This window comes from Salmo salar, chromosome 13 (genome assembly GCF_965601325.2).
Source record: "Salmo salar chromosome 13, fSalSal1, whole genome shotgun sequence".
Taxonomy (NCBI): Eukaryota; Metazoa; Chordata; class Actinopteri; order Salmoniformes; family Salmonidae; genus Salmo; species Salmo salar.
The window spans coordinates 83,415,577-83,433,178 of record NC_138303.1 but is presented as its reverse complement, the minus strand read 5'-3'; the positions used below and the strand labels follow the sequence as shown (position 1 = coordinate 83,433,178).

Sequence of the window (17,602 nt, the reverse complement as noted above, 5' to 3'; positions counted from 1 at the left end):
GACGTGAGGAGAGATTTTTTGCGTTTGCAAGGACTTGGGCCCTACTTTTTCAATTGACACTGCATATATTTGTTACTTAGTTAGCTAGCTAGCTAAATCAAGGGCGAGAGGGTGTGAGAGAAACATCTGCAGGAGCTCAGCCATCCACACAGATGCGCGTGCAATTATTGACTGGGAATGTTACAACATGACGTCACAATCAGAACGATTGGGAACTATTTCACGCTGGGAAGATTTCTACGTGACACCCTCGACAGCGAAAACAGAGCAGTACCTAGCCAACTGCTTTGCCCTTGTTTTTGTCAGACCAGCAATCTGGAGGCCATGCACCGCAATCCTGTGTACGTGGCCGAGACTGCCAAATATCAGCACCACCATCTTGCACCTACACCCGAAGGCTGTCCAAGCATCTCCCCGATGGGCTGGTACTTAAGCAGCTTCTCGGCAAAGGCATCAACATCAAACCAGCTTCCTCTTACACAAGAATGTTTATGCTTGTGTGCATTAACAACATGGACAATAGACTCCATTACATTTGACTCATGTAAAATACCGAATTGGTCATGGTTTGCAGGGTACCAGAGTGCCAGATTATATTTTGTTGGTAGAACTTTCAGCCTCGCCTTAATTAACAGTAAAATTGAGAATGTCCTCACCAACGGCAGCATTTTGGTACATGGAATGGGAGACAGAGTGGTCAGCACAGTTCAGAGCAGCGAGTTTCTCCTGCAGCCTCAGGCCAGGCCAGGCCAGGCCAGCACACACACACACACACACACACACACACACACATTAATATGTTCCCTAACCCTTACCATAACCCTAACCCGTAACCCTAACCCTAACCTAAACCTAACTCCTAACCTTAACCCTAAATCTAAACCTAACCACTAACCCCTTACCCTAACCCAAATTCTGACCCTAATCCTAATTGCAACCCTACCCCTAAACCAAACCCCTGAGTTTAGAATAGCCTTTGTCCTCATGGGGATGCTGGAAATGTCCCCACGAGGGAGAATTTTCCTTTTTTTTACTATCCTTTTGGTGACTTTTCTATCCCCAAAATGATAGAAGAACCAGCCAAGCATAGGGGAAACACACTGTGGATATGCAAATGCCTTGTAGGGCTCAGCAGTTATGGACTATCTGGAAGAGTTGCACCATGCATAAGGGGAGGCTCATTGATTTGTAAAATTTGGCTATTTCCACTTGGTAGAGTTCACACAAAAAAGAGAGGAATAAAGTTTGACATCAGATGTTCTGAGACAAAGATTCCAGCCTGGAGACAAGATGTTGAAAAACGTTTCGGTATTTGATTATAAATTGCAATGGGAATGAATATTCTCAATTCAGTTGATCTTTACTGAACACTCTTTTGACATTTTTTGTTTTATAGAGCTGACATCTGTTTTTATTAGCACTTCAGAAAAATGTGTGATTGACCGGAATTTGAACCCTGGTCTCCTGTGTGCCATAAGACTACTATCCTGCTAGCCTGCTGCGCTAAAGCCTATGCATTAGCTTAGGGAGCTAATGCAAGTCTTCAAATCTCATGCAAGGGCACTCATCATGAGAGTGTGGTCGTCCATGGTTAACTCTGTTTTATCCTCCTTGCTCTGGTGGCTTGGGTGATGGTATGCCATTTACACATTCACGGTTACAAATTGCTGTTCATTTTAGTGTTCACTATTCCATTCCCCCAGGGAAGCTTGTTAACAATGATAAACCCAGAACCCACACAGCATATTATGATCCCTCATCCATTCAATTATAAACTGAATCAAACATGTACCAGCTATATCCTCCACCAGCCCTCCACCCAGGTGCTTTAATGTACAGAGGGTCTAAACCTGGTTGTAGGCTTTATCTTATTGCGGCTCCGGCTGGCTCTATTGGATTACTTTTATTGGATATTGATTTGGTCTTGTTCCTATGGTGTCACACCCTGATCTGTTTCACCTGTCTTTGTGATTGTCTCCACCCCCGTCCAGGTGTCGCCCATCTTCCCCATTATCCCATGTGTATTTATACCTCTGGTTTGCCACCTCTGGTTTACTGACCCCTGCCTGCCTTGACCTGTCTATTGCCTGCCCCTGTTGGAATGTTAAACTATTGTTTATTCGACGTGGTCTGCATCTGGGTCTTACCTTCACACCTGATTGTACGAACTGGCCATAACTGACCCAGCAGACCCGGACCAGCTGCGCAACGCCATCTCCTCCCAAGGAGCCTCCATTGGTAGGCACGAGGAATTGCTTAATGGGCTGATGGAGGGGGTCCAAATGTTGGCTGAGCGCCATGACCGGGCGTTGGACATGCTGCTGTTAACCCCACCGCGCCTCAGTAACTCGGCGGTTAGCAGCGCAGCCCCATCAGGCGTTTCTAGCTCAGTGTGGCCTCATATTCGAGCTTCAGCCCTCCTCCTTCCCCTCGGTTCGCTCCAAAATAGCCTACCTCATCACGCTGATGTCTGGAAGGGCTCTCACCTGGGCTACCGCTGTATGGGAACAGCAGCCGGCCATATGCGAGAGCCTGGAGGGGTTCGTGGGAGAGGTGAGGAAGGTCCTTGATGCCCATTTCTCCTGAAGAGAAGCTGCCCAGAAGCTAATCCAGCTCCGCCAGGATTCCCGCACTGTGGCCGACTATGCGGTGGAATTCCGTACGTTGGCAGCTGAGAGTGCACGGAACCCGCAACCACTTTTCGATATGTTCATGCACAGCAACTCAGTGGAGGTTAAGGAGGAGCTTGCGGCTCAGGAGTTACCCACATATTTTGACTTCCTCGCTTTGACCATCCACATCGGGCGATTGTGGGAACAATAGATCGAGAGGAAATTCGATTTCACTCGCACGTCCAGGGACTCCATCTTGCCTCCGAGTCCTCCCAGAAGTCCCCGATGGTCCCATGGCCGAGAGCACCCGAGATTTCCCTACATTCCTAAAGAGTCACCGAGGAGGGCCAAGGCACTGTTTCCCGAGCACATGCAGCCAGGCAGGGCTGGGCTGTCGCCAGCGGAACGGCAACACCGTATCAGCACAACAAGCTGTCTTTATTGCGGGTCATTTTGTGTCCTTGTGCCCGGTAAAAGCGCATGCTCACCGGTAGGAGTGAGTACTCTGGTGGGCCATTGGGGGGACTTTTCTCCTTTCCTTACTCACAACCGTTTTCGTGTCATTCTGCTGTGGGGAAACCAGTCCAAATCTCTTTGGGTCCTCCTTGACTCTGGGGCCGATGAGAGCTTTTTGGACGCCATACTGGCTTCCGAGCTGAATATCCCCACTCAGCCCCTCTCCATTCCCGTGGATGTTAGAGCATTGGACGGGTGCTCTATAGGTCGGGTCAGCCATAATACCACTCCTATCAACCTACGTGTGTCAGCGAATCACAGCAAGACCGTTCAGTTCCTGCTCATCAAATCCCCCCAGATCCACGTTGTTTTGGGATTCGCCTGGCTCCAGCGACACAATCCACTCATCAACTGGTCTATGGGTGCCATCATGGGCTTGAGTTCGTTCTGCCACGCCCATTGTCTGAAGTCGGCATAACCTGCCCCGGGATGTCTTCCTGGGTCCTTGGAGGTGGTTCCGGATCTCTCCACCATTCCCGCGGAGTACCAGGATCTCCGGGAGGTGTTCACAAGTCCCGGGCAACTTCCCTTCCGCCGCACCGCCCCTATGACTGCGGGATTGACCTTTTCTCTAGCACCACGCTTTGCCGGGGGAGTCTGTACTCGCCGTCGGGACCGGAAACCAAGGCTATGGAGGACTACATTGGGGACTCCCTAGCTACTGGATTTATCTGTCCCTCTTCCTCTCCCACTGGCGCAGGGTTCTTCTTCATGGAGAAGATGGACAAGACCCTGCACCCGTGCATTGACTACCAGGGACTCAATGACATCATTGTAAAGAACAGTCATTCACTCCACTCATTTCTGCGGCCTTTGAGACTCTCCAGGGGGCCACTGTGTTCTCCAAGCTGGATCTAAGTAATGCCTACCACCTGGTGCGGATACGAGAGGGGGACGAGTGGAAGATTACCTTCAACATGGCCAGCATGGCCACTATGAATATCTGGTCATGCTCTTTGGCCTCACCAACACCCCTGCTGTGTTCCAGGCTCTGGTGAATGACGTTCTCCGCGATATGCTGAACCGGTTTGTCTTCATCTACATTGATGACATCCTCGTCTTCTCCCGCTCCCCCCAAGAACATGTTCTCCATGTCCGGCAGGTTCTCCAGCGCCTTCTGGAGGACCAGTTGTTCGTTAAGGCGGAAAAGTGTGAGTTCCATCGCTCCACCATGCCCTTTCTGAGCTACATCATCTCTGCTGGGAGCGTCAAGATGGATCCCGAGAAGGTGAAAGCAGTGGTGGATTGACCTCAGCCTACATCCAGGGTGCAGCTGCAACGCTTCCTGGGGTTTGCCAACTTTTATCGCCGCTTTATCCGGGGTTACAGCACCCTGGTCTCCCCCCTGTCTGCCCTCACCTCTACCAAGGTTTTGTTCATGTGGTCCAAGGCCACGGACCGTGCGTTCCGGGACTTTAAACACCGCTACACCACGGCTCCCGTCCTGGTTAATCCGGACCATTCCCGTCAGTTTGTGGTGGAGGCTGATGCTTCGGATGTCGAAGTGGGGTCTGTTCTGTCCCGACATTCTGCCCTGGACCTTAAGCTACACCCCTGCGCCTTCTTCTCCCACCACCTCACCTCCACGGAGAGGAATTACGATGTGGGGAATTGGGAGCTTCTCATGGTGAAGATGGCATTGGAGGAATGGAGGCACTGGCTCGAAGGGGCGGAACATCCGTTCATTGTGTGGACTGACTACAAAAACCTGGAGTATCTCCGCACCACCAATAGCCTCAACTCCAGGCAGGCGAGATGGGCCCTGCTGTTTACCCGGTTCAACTTTTCCGTCTCCTACCGGCCGGGGTCCAAGAACGTCAAGCCGGATGCCCTGCCTCACTGCTATAACCCCACAGCTACCACCCCAGAGCCCGAGACCATCCTTCCCACCTCGTGCCTGGCGACGGCACTCAGTTGGGTATCGGGAAACAGGTCCGGGAGGCACAGCGGTCCCAGCCGAACCCTAGGGGGTCCCAGATAACCGGATGTTCGTGCCTGACGTTGTCCACTATGTGGTCCTGGAGTGGGCCCATTCCTCCAGGCTCGCCTGCCCCCCAGGCTCCCGGCAGACCCTGGCCTACACGCGACAGCGCTTTTGGTGGCCTACCATGGTTCTGGACGTTGCCGCCTTTGTCGCTGCCTGCATGGTCTGTGCAAGGAACAAGACCCCTCGACAAGCTCCGGCTGGCCTCCTCCGACCTCTGCCCATTCCTTATCGCCCAAGGTCTCAAATCTCCCTGGACTTCATCACGGGTCTCCCCCCTTCTGATGGCAACACCGCCATCCTGACCGTGGTGGATCGCAATTCCAAGGCCGCCCACTTCATTCCTCTCCCCAAATTACCCTCTGCCAAGGAGACGGCCCAGCTCATGGTGCAGCACATCTTCCGGATCCATGGACTGTCCGTGGACATGGTCTCTGACCGCAGCCCTCAGTTCTCGTCCCAGTTCTGGAAGGTGTTCTGCACCCTCATTGGGTCGTTGGCCAGCCTGTCCTCTGGGTTCCACCCCCAGTCTAACGGCCAGTCGGTGCGAGCCAACCATGACCTCGAGACCACCCTGCACTGCCAGGTCTCCGCCAACCCCACCACCTGGAGCCAGCAGCTGGTGTGGGTGGAATACGCCCGCAACACCCTTCCCTGCTCTGCCATGGGCCTATCACCATTTGAGTGTTCCCTTGGGTATTAGCCCCCACTCTTCCCTGAGCAGGAAGAGGAGGTCGGCATACCTTCTGCCCAGATGTTTGTCTACCGCTGTCGTCGTACCTGGAAGAGAGCACTCCTCAAGACCACCTCCAGGTATCGACAACAAGCGGATCACCATCGGACCCCGGCTCCCCGGTATCGTCTCGGGCAGGAGGTATGGCTATCCACCCGGGATCTGCCCCTCCGGGTGGAATCCGGCAATCCTTCCCCCCGGTTTATCGACCCGTTACCCATCTCCAAGATCATTAGCCCCTCTGCTGTTCATCTTCTGTTGCCCCGTACCCTTTGTATTCATCCCACCTTTCATGTCTCCAGAGTCAAACCCATGTCTCACAGCCCTTTGTCTCCCTGAGCCTGTCTGCTACCCGGTACCGTTGCCCCACCTCTGGTTTACTGAGCCCTGCCTGCCTTGACCTGTCCATTGTCTGTCCCTGTTGGAATATTAAGCTATTGTTTATTCGACGTGGTCTGCATCTGGGTTGTACCTTCACACCTGATATACAGTATGGTGCATGGATGGACTTCTCATTCCCCTGATTTGGACCTACCTGATTACAAACATATTCCCCTCCATGTGTCAATACTTCTAAGCAGGCAGTAGTAATATCCAACTGAATGGATGTCGATATTACATTGATTGTTTACATTGTGGCCAACCCTCAGCTGGGACCAGTGTTAAGTCAGGACATTCAGGAAGCATTTATCATACATACCATACTACATAGATGTAGGATTATTTTCCTGCTGAAGCAAACTGGCTCAAAATTAAGATCCTACATCTGGAGAATTATCCAGTCTGTAGGTGGTCCAACATTAACAATGAGGTATATTCATTGTGTTTCATGTAAGATGTCATCCCTCATGGTTGCTGACTGTTCTCTTCTGTCTGTCTCCACAGAGAGCGGCACAGTGAGGATTGTGGGAGGTAACATAACAGTGGCCCAGGGCCACCAGGCCATCTTCCGGTGTGAGGCCTCTGGTTGGTTCCCTAAGCCCACAGTGAGCTGGGTGGTGGATGGGGTCGTGGTGGACCAGAACAGCTACAACAGTAGCAGTGAGGCTCTGGACGGTCTGTATAACTCCATCAGCCTCCTCACTGTCCGTGGGGTCAACAGTGTCCAAGTGAAGTGCCTGGCCAGCGTATCTGCCCTGACCACCCCACTGTCCAGCTCCATCTACCTGGTGGTTGGTAAGAACTCTTCTGACTCTTCTGTCTGTCCAGGACCTGCGCCAGAACAAATCAGTTGGAAAGGCATTTGATTTCCATAGGGGGGCACGTTTTGTTTACGGGACAAGAGCATGCACACATTTTAAATTCGTTTTTATAGTAAATACATGTAATATAACTGTAGAAATGTATCAAATAAAATTTTATGGTTAGCACATGGTTAGCAGATGTTAATGCAAGTGTAGGGAAATGCTTGTGCTTCTAGTTCCGACAGTGCAGTAATATCCAACAAATAATCGAACAGTTCCACAACTACCTAATACATACAAATCTAAAGGGATGGAATAAAAATATGTACATATAAATATATGGATGAGCGATGACCGAGCAACATAGGCAAGATGCAATACGTGGTATAAAATACAGTACAGTTGAAGTCGGAAGTTTACATACACCTTAGCCAAATACATTTAAACTCAGTTTTTCACAATTCCTGACATTTAAACCTAGTAAAAATTCCCTGTCTTAGTTCTGTTAGGATCACCACTTCATTTTAAGAATGTGAAACGCCAGAATAATAGCAGAGAGAATGATTAATTTTAGCTTTTATTTCTTTCATCACATTCCCAGTGGGTCAAAAGTTTACATACACTCAATTACTATTTGGGAGCATTGCCTTTAAATTGTTTAACTTGGGTCAAACGTTTCGGGTAGCCTTCCACAAGCTTCCCACAATAAATTGGATTAATTTTATCCTATTCCTCCTAACAGAGCTGGTGTAACTGAGTCAGGTTTGTAGGCCTCCTTGCTTGCACACGCTTTTTCAGTTCTGCCAACACATTTTCTATAGGATTGAGGTCAGGGCTTTGTGATGGCCACTCCAATACCTTCACTTTGTTGTCCTTAAGCCATTTTGCCACAATTTTGGAAGTATGCTTGGTGTCATTGTCCGTTTGGAAGACCCATTTGCGACCAAGCTTTAACTTCCCTCCCTCACGACGCCAGGACAGCGGAGTCAATCACCACCTTCCGGAGACACCTGAAACCCCACCTCTTCAAGGAATACCTGGGATAGGATAAAGTCATCCTTCTAACCCCCCCCCTTAAAAGATTTTGATGCACTATTGTAAGTGGTTGTTCCACTGGATATTATAAGGTGAATGCACCAATTTGTAAGTCGCTCTGGATAAGAGCGTCTGCTAAATGACTTAAATGTAAATGTAAATGATGTCTTGAGATGTTGCTTCAATATCTCCACATAATTTTTCTTCCTCATGATGCCATCATCTAAGTGCACCAGTCCCTCCTGCAGCAAAGCACCCCCACAACATGATGCTGCCACCCCCGTGCTTCATGGTTGGGATGGTGTTCTTCGGCTTGCAAGCATCCCCCTTTTTCCTCCAAACATAACAATGGTCATTATGGCCAAATAGTTCTATTTTTGTTTCATCAGACCAGAGGACATTTCTCCAAAAAGTACGATCTTTGTCCCAATGTGCAGTTGCAAACCATAGTCTGGCTTTTTTATGGCAGTTTTGGAGCAGTGGCTTCTTCCTTGCTGAGTGGCCTTTCAGGTTATGTCGATATAGAACTCGTTTTACTGTGGATATAGATACTTTTGAACCTGTTTCCTCCAGCATCTTCACAAGGTCCTTTGCTGTTGTTCTGGGATTTATTTGCACTTTTCGCACCAAAGTACGTTCATCTCTAGGAGACAGAACGCATCTCCTTCCTGAGCGGTATGACGGCTGCGTGGTCCCATGGTGTTTATGCTTGCATACTATTGTAGGTACAGATGAACGTGGTACCTTCAGGCGCTTGGAAATTGCTCCCAAGGATGAACCAGACGCGTGGTGGTCTACAATTTTTTTTGGAGGTCTTGGCTGATTTCTTTAGATTTTCCCATGATGTCAAGAAAAGAGGCACTGAGTTTGAAGGTAGGCCTTGAAATACATCCACAGGTACAGCTCCAATTGACTCAATTGATGTCAGTTAGCCTATCAGAAGCTTCTAAAGCCATGACCACATTTTCGGGAATTTTACAAGCTGTTTAAAGGCATAGTCAGCTTAGTGTATGTAAACTTCTGACCCACTGGAATTATGATACATTGAATTATAAGTGAAATAATCTGTCTGTAAACAATTGTTGGAAAAATTACTTGTGTCATACACAAAGTAGATGTCCTAACCGACTTGCCAAAACTATAGTTTGTTAACAAGAAATTTGTGGAGTGGTTGAAAAACGAGTTTTAATGAGTCCAACCTAACTGTATGAAAACCTCTGACTTCAACTGTATATACATATGAGATGAGTAATGTAAACATTATTAAAGTGGCATTATTTCAAGTGAATAGTAATCCATTTATTAAAGTGGCCAAGGATTCGAGTCTGTATGTAGGCAGCAGCCTCTCTGTGTTAGTGATGGCTGTTTAACAGTCTTATGGCCTTGAGATATAAGCTGTTTTTCAGTCTCTCGGTCCCAGCTTTGATGACCTCGCCTTCTGGATGGTAGCGGGGTGTACAGGCAGTGGCTCGGGTGGTTGTTGTCCTTGATGATCTTACATTTTAATGTGCATGAACACAACCAGTCTGTTTTTATCTGATTGTCAAACAAATCACTTCAAAAGTAGGTTACCTTCGCACGTTTCTCTAAAATAATTCCAGCATCCAAACAGTACACTGTGCACCCGCCAACTTTCCTTCAATTTGCAAGTGGCTGAAACTATCTCACCAGAGAAACCATCCGAGCGTGTGAAACAGTGTTTTTCTGTCTTACTGTATGTAGCCCATGTATCTGATGCTGCCTGGCCAAAAGAGTATGATATGCAATACTCTTTTTGGCCAGGCAGCATCAGATACGTTGGCTACACATACTGAGACAGAGGGGCGCTGTTTTGCTCGCTCGGATTCTTTCTCCGGTGAGATAGGTTACCTTCGCACGTATCTGACATTGATCAGTCTTTCTGTTTGCTTCTCGATCAAATAAATGATAAATATTTAAATGTTTTATTTGGACAGGGAAGAAGGTAAGGTAGGGCGGGCCGTTCCCCCTACGGCCTGCCCATAGTGCCGGCCCTGTCTGGTCACTTCCAGTAGCCTGGACAGTACCTTCAACATGGATAGAATTTAGTGAGGTCTGCTTACACTGTCAGAAATGGGAACCCTTGCGGAGTCAGGAAAGGGAATTTATGGGTTCCTGGCCAAGTTGAGGTGCTGCCAAAAATCACAATTAAAAGCTGATGATCCTGGCTGGCCTTACAATTTTTAGAGCAATAAAAAATATGAGAAAATCTTCTGAGAAAGGATAAGAGCTACCTCCCTTAACATATGCCTTTGTACTGTTCTGTGGGACCGTGATTATTTTTCCATAATTACTTATTACATTAATAAATAAGTGAATGAATTCTTTGTTTATACAGGTAGATACTTAACTTGTATCATGTATGTATTTATTCCAATAGCACAGAGGCTCCATATTACATGTACATGAAAACTCCCATATATTGCCATTTATAATTTTCTGTAGTTCCGTCACACATTTTATTAGTTTAGTACTGTAACAACTAGTGGCAGGTTGGACTTACAATAGAACATACTGTCTCAATAGCCAACTGAGATTAAGGCTAAGATGTCAGTCTTCATTGTGATATTTACTAACCATACATACTAACTCACTAACTCTTACTTATCTTGAGACCACTGTTTCACCAGAGCCCCATGACTGGACTGTGCTCATCGCAGTCGTTTGTTCCATCGGTGGCTTCGCTCTGCTGGTGCTGCTCATCCTTGGAATCGTCTTCTGCTGCAAACGCAGAAAAGAAGCAAGTAAGAAGTCTTTCTTTAGCTTGTATCAAGGTCAAACCCCCTGTAGTCCAAGGAGCAGGAGTCATGCCCAAATCAAGCCTCTTGCTCTGTTTCACTGAAGAAAGTAGAAAACAAGTAGACTGAGTCAGGACAGGTCTCACTGATGTTCTCTATTAGGACAATGACAGGGTGACATATATGCAGAGGCCTTCATCTAAATACAGGACACACCAGTCAGAAAATATAGTGACGTTTGGCTCCCGCTGCTTGCCTCTCATCTGTCCGATGCATACAGGATAGCTCAACAAGCAACAGACTTCAAGGAGATGCCAACAAAGAGATTGACTTGCAGTAAACTTTCTAATGAGTATGAAGGTTAATGTATGATCATTTGTGGATGTAGATTACTCACTGTCTGAAAGGGTACACATGAGGTCTAATATCAAAACTCTGACTATAGGTCTATAACACCTACCAGTAGGCCTATATGTCTAGGGACAAATCTTGGAGAATTAATTCGGTCACACTTTATTTAGATAGTCTGGATTTTCCATCTGTAGTTGCTCTACTGATGGTCATACTATCAACAAACTATCTGTTGATAAGCAAGTGCTTGCTAAGGTTAGGTTTAGAATAAGGGTTAGGTTAAGGTTAGGGTTAGACCTAGTGTTAGGGTTAGTAGATAGCCTGTAGATAGCATCTACAGATCGACTATCCAAATAAAGTTGGACCTACTACATTTACATTTAAGTCATTTAGCAGACGCTCTTATCCAGAGCGACTTACAAATTGGTGCATTCACCTTATAATATCCAGTGGAACAACCACTTTACAATAGTGCATCTAAATCTTTTAAGGGGGGGGGGCTTAGAAGGATTACTTTATCCTATCCCAGGTATTCCTTAAAGAGGTGGGGTTTCAGGTGTCTCCGGAAGGTGGTGATTGACTCCGCTGTCCTGGCGTCGTGAGGGAGCTTGTTCCACCATTGGGGTGCCAGAGCAGCGAACAGTTTTGACTGGGCTGAGCGGGAACTGTGCTTCCTCAGAGGTAGGGAGGCGAGCAGGCCAGAGGTGGATGAACGCAGTGCCCTTGTTTGGGTGTAGGGCCTGATCAGAGCCTGAAGGTACGGAGGTGCCGTTCCCCTCACAGCTCCGTAGGCAAGCACCATGGTCTTGTAGCGGATGCGAGTTTCAACTGGAAGCCAGTGGAGAGAGCGGAGGAGCGGGGTGACGTGAGAGAACTTGGGAAGGTTGAACACCAGACAGGCTGCGGCATTCTGGATGAGTTGTAGGGGTTTAATGGCACAGGCAGGGAGCCCAGCCAACAGCGAGTTGCAGTAATCCAGACGGGAAATGACAAGTGCCTGGATTAGGACCTGCGCCGCTTCCTGTGTGAGGCAGGGTCGTACTCTGCGAATGTTGTAGAGCATGAACCTACAGGATCGGGTCACCGCCTTGATGTTAGTGGAGAACGACAGGGTGTTGTCCAGGGTCACGCCGAGGCTCTTAGCACTCTGGGAGGAGGACACAAGGGAGTTGTCAACTGTGATGGCGAGATCATGGAACGGGCAGTCCTTCCCCGGGAGGAAGAGCAGCTCCGTCTTGCCGAGGTTCAGCTTGAGGTGGTGATCCGTCATCCACACTGATATGTCTGCCAGACATGCAGAGATGCGATTCGCCACCTGGTTGTCAGAAGGGGGAAAGGAGAAGATTAATTGTGTGTCGTCTGCATAGCAATGATAGGAGAGACCATGTGAGGATATGACAGAGCCAAGTGACTTAGTGTATAGCGAGAATAGGAGAGGGCCTAGAACAGAGCCCTGGGGGACACCAGTGGTGAGAGCACGTGGTGCGGAGACCGATTCTCGCCACGCCACCTGGTAGGAGCGACCTGTCAGGTAGGACGCAATACAAGCGTGGGCCGAGCCGGAGATGCCCAGCTCGGAGAGGGTGGAGAGGAGGATCTGATGGTTCACAGTATCAAAGGCAGCAGATAGGTCTAGAAGGATGAGAGCAGAGGAGAGAGAGTTAGCGTTAGCAGTGCGGAGAGCCTCCGTGACACAGAGAAGAGCAGTCTCAGTTGAATGCCCAGTCTTGAAACCTGACTGATTAGGATCAAGAAGGTAATTCTGAGAGAGATAGCAAGAGAGCTGGCCAAGGACGGCACGTTCAAGAGTTTTGGAGAGAAAAGAAAGAAGGGATACTGGTCTGTAGTTGTTGACATCGGAGGGATCGAGTGTAGGTTTTTTCAGAAGGGGTGCAACTCTCGCTCTCTTGAAGATGGAAGGGACGTAGCCAGCGGTCAAGGATGAGTTGATGAGCAAGGTGAGGTAGGGGAGAAGGTCTCCGGAAATGGTCTGGAGAAGAGAGGAGGGGATAGGGTCAAGTGGGCAGGTTGTTGGGCGGCCGGCCATCACAAGACGCGAGATTTCATCTGGAGAGAGAGGGGAGAAAGAGGTCAAAGCACAGGATAGGGCAGTGTGAGCAGGACCAGCGGTGTCGTTTGACTTAGCAAACGAGGATCGGATGTCGTCAACCTTCTTTTCAAAATGGTTGACAAAGTCATCCGCAGAGAGGGAGGAGGGGGGGGAGGAGGATTCAGGAGGGAGGAGAAGGTAGCAAAGAGCTTCCTAGGGTTAGAGGCAGATGCTTGGAATTTAGAGTGGTAGAAAGTGGCTTTAGCAGCAGAGACAGAAGAGGAAAATGTAGAGAGGAGGGAGTGAAAGGATGCCAGGTCCGCAGGGAGGCGAGTTTTCCTCCATTTCCGCTCGGCTGCCCGGAGCCCTGTTCTGTGAGCTCGCAGTGAGTCGTCGAGCCACGGAGCAGGAGGGGAGGACCGAGCCGGCCTGGAGGATAGGGGACAGAGAAAATCAAAGGATGCAGAGAGGGAGGAGAGGAGGGTTGAGGAGGCAGAATCAGGAGATAGGTTGGAGAAGGTTTGAGCAGAGGGAAGAGATGATAGGATGGAAGAGGAGAGAGTAGCGGGAGAGAGAGAGCGAAGGTTGGGACGGCGCAATACCGTCCGAGTAGGGGCAGAGTGAGAAGTGTTGGATGAGAGCGAGAGGGAAAAGGATACAAGGTAGTGGTCGGAGACTTGGAGGGGAGTTGCAATGAGATTAGTGGAAGAACAGCATCTAGTAAAGATGAGGTCAAGCGTATTGCCTGCCTTGTGAGTAGGGGGGGAAGGTGAGAGGGTGAGGTCAAAAGAGGAGAGGAGTGGAAAGAAGGAGGCAGAGAGGAATGAGTCAAAGGTAGATGTGGGGAGGTTAAAGTCACCCAGAACTGTGAGAGGTGAGCTATCCTCAGGAAAGGAACTTATCAAGGCGTCAAGCTCATTGATGAACTCTCCAAGGGAGCCTGGAGGGCGATAAATGATAAGGATGTTAAGCTTGAAAGGGCTGGTAACTGTGACAGCATGGAATTCAAATGAGGAGATAGACAGATGGGTCAGGAGAGAAAGAGAGAATGTCCACTTGGGAGAGATGAGGATTCCAGTGCCACCACCCCGCTGGCTCGAAGCTCTAGGGGTATGCGAGAACACGTGGGCAGACGAGGAGAGAGCAGTAGGAGTAGCAGTGTTATCTGTGGTAATCCATGTTTCCGTCAGCGCCAGGAAGTCTAGGGACTGGAGGGTAGCATAGGCTGAGATGAACTCAGCCTTTTTGGCCGCAGACCGGCAGTTCCAGAGGCTGCCGGAGACCTGGAACTCCACGTGGGTCGTGCGCGCTGGGACCACCAGGTTAGAGTGGTCCCATTCATCTTGGCATTATTACCATCAACAAAAGCAACACATGTCTATACCTGATTCATTATTATTTTCTCTCTGTGGTTCATTTCAGAATCCAGCTACCAGAAGGAAATGGGGTAAGAGAGTTCTGCTACCATTTTGTCCCCAATTACCAGATCAGTTACCTTGATCATTATGTGAGGTTTATAGTGTGATTGTTGCAGTGAAGTGTTTGATGTTTCCCAGGAGAACGAGGTCCCAGATCCAGATGAGTGGTGGTGCAGTGGGACAGAGACAGGGCAAGGATAACCCTGCATACGTGATAGACGGCCAAACAAGTAGGAGCTATCATTTCTGTCTTTACACACACACACAAACGCACACACATGCGCCCGCATAGGCACTTATGCCTACACACAGATTGTAATGACATTTTCGATTAACAGAACACATTTTTAATGTTAACAAAATTCTTTAAGTTATGCCATGGTATGTTAATATAAGCCTCTTGCTGTCACATGTTCACAGCCATGCTGTCACATGTGTACACATTCTTCTATCCCTGGAAAAACTCCAATGGTAAAACACTGAGATGTATCTTTCTTACAGCAGGTGTCACCCACAGTGAATTCAACGACAGTGGTTACATCCGGACTAACTATACAAAACATTTTGAGGTACGTATAATACATTGACACATGAGGTGGCCTCTAGATTTAAATGTGGATTTATTAATTTGTTCAGATGCCAATTTATTCTGTATGATTTATTTACAGTGTAATTGATTCGTTTTCATTACAGTAATGAGTCTGGTAAGAAGTACCTCATAAAACTTAACAAATGTAATATTAAAGTCAACTGTAATAAGTCATAACCTAAGAATTTCAGGGTGATTGCATTTTCAGCTGAAGATTATTAGTCATTTTACATTTTAGTCATTCAGCAGACACTCTTATCCAGAGCGATTTACAATACTGAGTGCATATGTACTTTTTCATACTGGTCCCGCGTGGGAATCGAACCAACAACCCTAAAAGAGAGAGTGCGAGAGAGCTGTAAAGTGTTACTGTGCTCTTTCATTACCTAAATGGGAGAGGTTAAACATAAACTGTAAACCACATGTATCATTTGGGACACATTTAGGGAAGAGTATACACTGTAAACTATGTTTTGCTTTTGTTTACCAGATTCCTGATCTTGTCAACGGTAACCAGGTAGCAAATGGCCATGCCAGTGCATACAACATCCTGGGTGGAACTGGTGTCAGGAAACACAGACATGTTACTATTGTGTGAAGGAATTGTACAATCTTACTCACATACAGCAGAATCAAGCTGTAAAATATGTCAAATGTTCTCTAAATGTTTTAATGTTGCCCTTCTCTGCTCTTCATGTTATCATTTTGGAAACTTCCCCAACTTTTGAAACAAAGTGGTGTCTCTATTTTGGAACTAAGCCTCAAAGCGTTTGCTTGTAGGGAAACCTACCAGGCCAAATAATGTCAAAACACATCTATATCAACTAAGGGCAGGGGCATATGATGCCAACCAAACAATTTCTCCTTGAGTTTTAGGAGCACATCAGAGGGGTAAAGGGCATCATCTGCTTTTTAAACTTCTGTATGGGGAGCAGAGTAAACTTGAAAAACCAGGTTGACCAATTGAGGTCGAAAGATCTCTTTCACAAGGGAGACCTGGAGGGGGCCAATGTTTATTAAAGTACATGGAAGATAAATAATTGTCACACTCGGCAAGCTATGCATTTCTATATGGTTTTATATAATGGCAAACTGTGTGTAAATTAGTCCATAAGCACGCACCCAAATTCTCTTTGACAGTAAGGTTTGGCCATGCAAGGTAAATGTGATGGAAACTCTGACAAACTGATTGATGCACCAAGGCCTGCCTCTCAATCGTCATGAGCACAGGGCTCCATAACTCTGTTAGGTTAAGAGCTTGTCCCCCCACAGCCCCAGCACCGCCACATTTCTATCTACTGTACCAGCTAGCATTGTGGTGGGCCTCATAAATTCAGCATGATTGAACCAGAGGTTTATGACAGTGAGCTGAAGTGCTCAGAGAGAATCCTCCACATTTCCTTCAGCCCATAAGAAGGTGTCTGAGTCTGTTGGAACTCTCACTGCTCCAGCCATTCAGGTTTAGGCCTATATCAATGTTCAAATGTATTCTCTTCTGGAATGTTACCCCATAGGTCTATTTTGTTAATGGCATGTATGCAATGTGATTTGCTAGACATATTGAGAAGTGCAATTACCCGAGACTAGGGTTGCAAAATTCTGGTAACTTTCCAGAAATGTCCAGGTTTTCTAGAAATCCAGGAAGGCGGATTCCATTTCCTGCTTATTCCCTCCTAATTTCAGGAATCATCCGGAAAACCAGGGAATGTATTTCAACCCTACCCGAAACAAAGTTTTGTCATACTCCAAAAACATGATGGTGTAGCAATTTCCTATAAGAGTCTTCCATCATTATCATAGTGTAATAACTTCATAATCATGGGCCTTTTTGTTCAAACAGAACATAATCATAATAAATCAATTCTATATTTATAATAAAAATGACACCAATTCCATATGAGCGACCTCCATTCCATTTAACAATTGTTTACTGTAATACGCAACATCTTGTAATTGTGAGGTAGGGATTTACCAGATGAAGTATGTCAAATTGTTTTGACCGGGTCAAGTCTAGTGATGTATGATGTAATCAAATAAACACTTTCTAATTTTCCTACCAAAGACATTACCGTGACTAATATGACGTTTCAGAGTGCAACATAAGCATGGTAAATAATATCGACCATTTCAGAGGTAAAGTTTCCAAAAGCCATGGGGTGTAAAAGCCATGGAGAGTCAATCGGTCAGCCTGCATCAGTGGATCTCAGTGCTTTCTAATCTGAAATGACATCATCTGCATCATGGTGTTACATAACAATTCTGCTTGGACTAATGAAGCAATTAAAGAGGATGGTTGACAGAAATACACTCAACCACACATACAAGGACGTTCTACCTCAAACCTACAATACCAGTCAAAGGTTTGGACACACCT

The 17,602-nt window shown here is 47.3% G+C and overlaps 1 protein-coding gene across 5 annotated transcripts in view; it reads left to right on the top strand.

The window, feature by feature from the left end:
- The window catches only part of igsf5a (immunoglobulin superfamily, member 5a), a 37,365-nt gene extending 20,072 nt beyond the window's left edge, over positions 1–17,293 (top strand). For 2 of the 5 annotated variants that reach the window (XM_014137807.3, XM_045692249.2), the window contains 6 exons: positions 6,731–7,021; positions 10,713–10,826; positions 14,644–14,668; positions 14,778–14,869; positions 15,141–15,208; positions 15,719–17,293. In XM_014137807.3, the coding sequence (XP_013993282.1) occupies positions 6,731–7,021; positions 10,713–10,826; positions 14,644–14,668; positions 14,778–14,869; positions 15,141–15,208; positions 15,719–15,826 (698 nt within the window). In that variant the 3' untranslated portion in view covers positions 15,827–17,293. The remainder of the gene's footprint in view (positions 1–6,730; positions 7,022–10,712; positions 10,827–14,643; positions 14,669–14,777; positions 14,870–15,140; positions 15,209–15,718) is intronic. The other 3 variants (XM_045692250.2, XM_014137809.3, XM_014137808.3) reach the window with 3 other exon arrangements.
- The last annotated feature ends 309 nt before the right edge of the window (positions 17,294–17,602 follow it).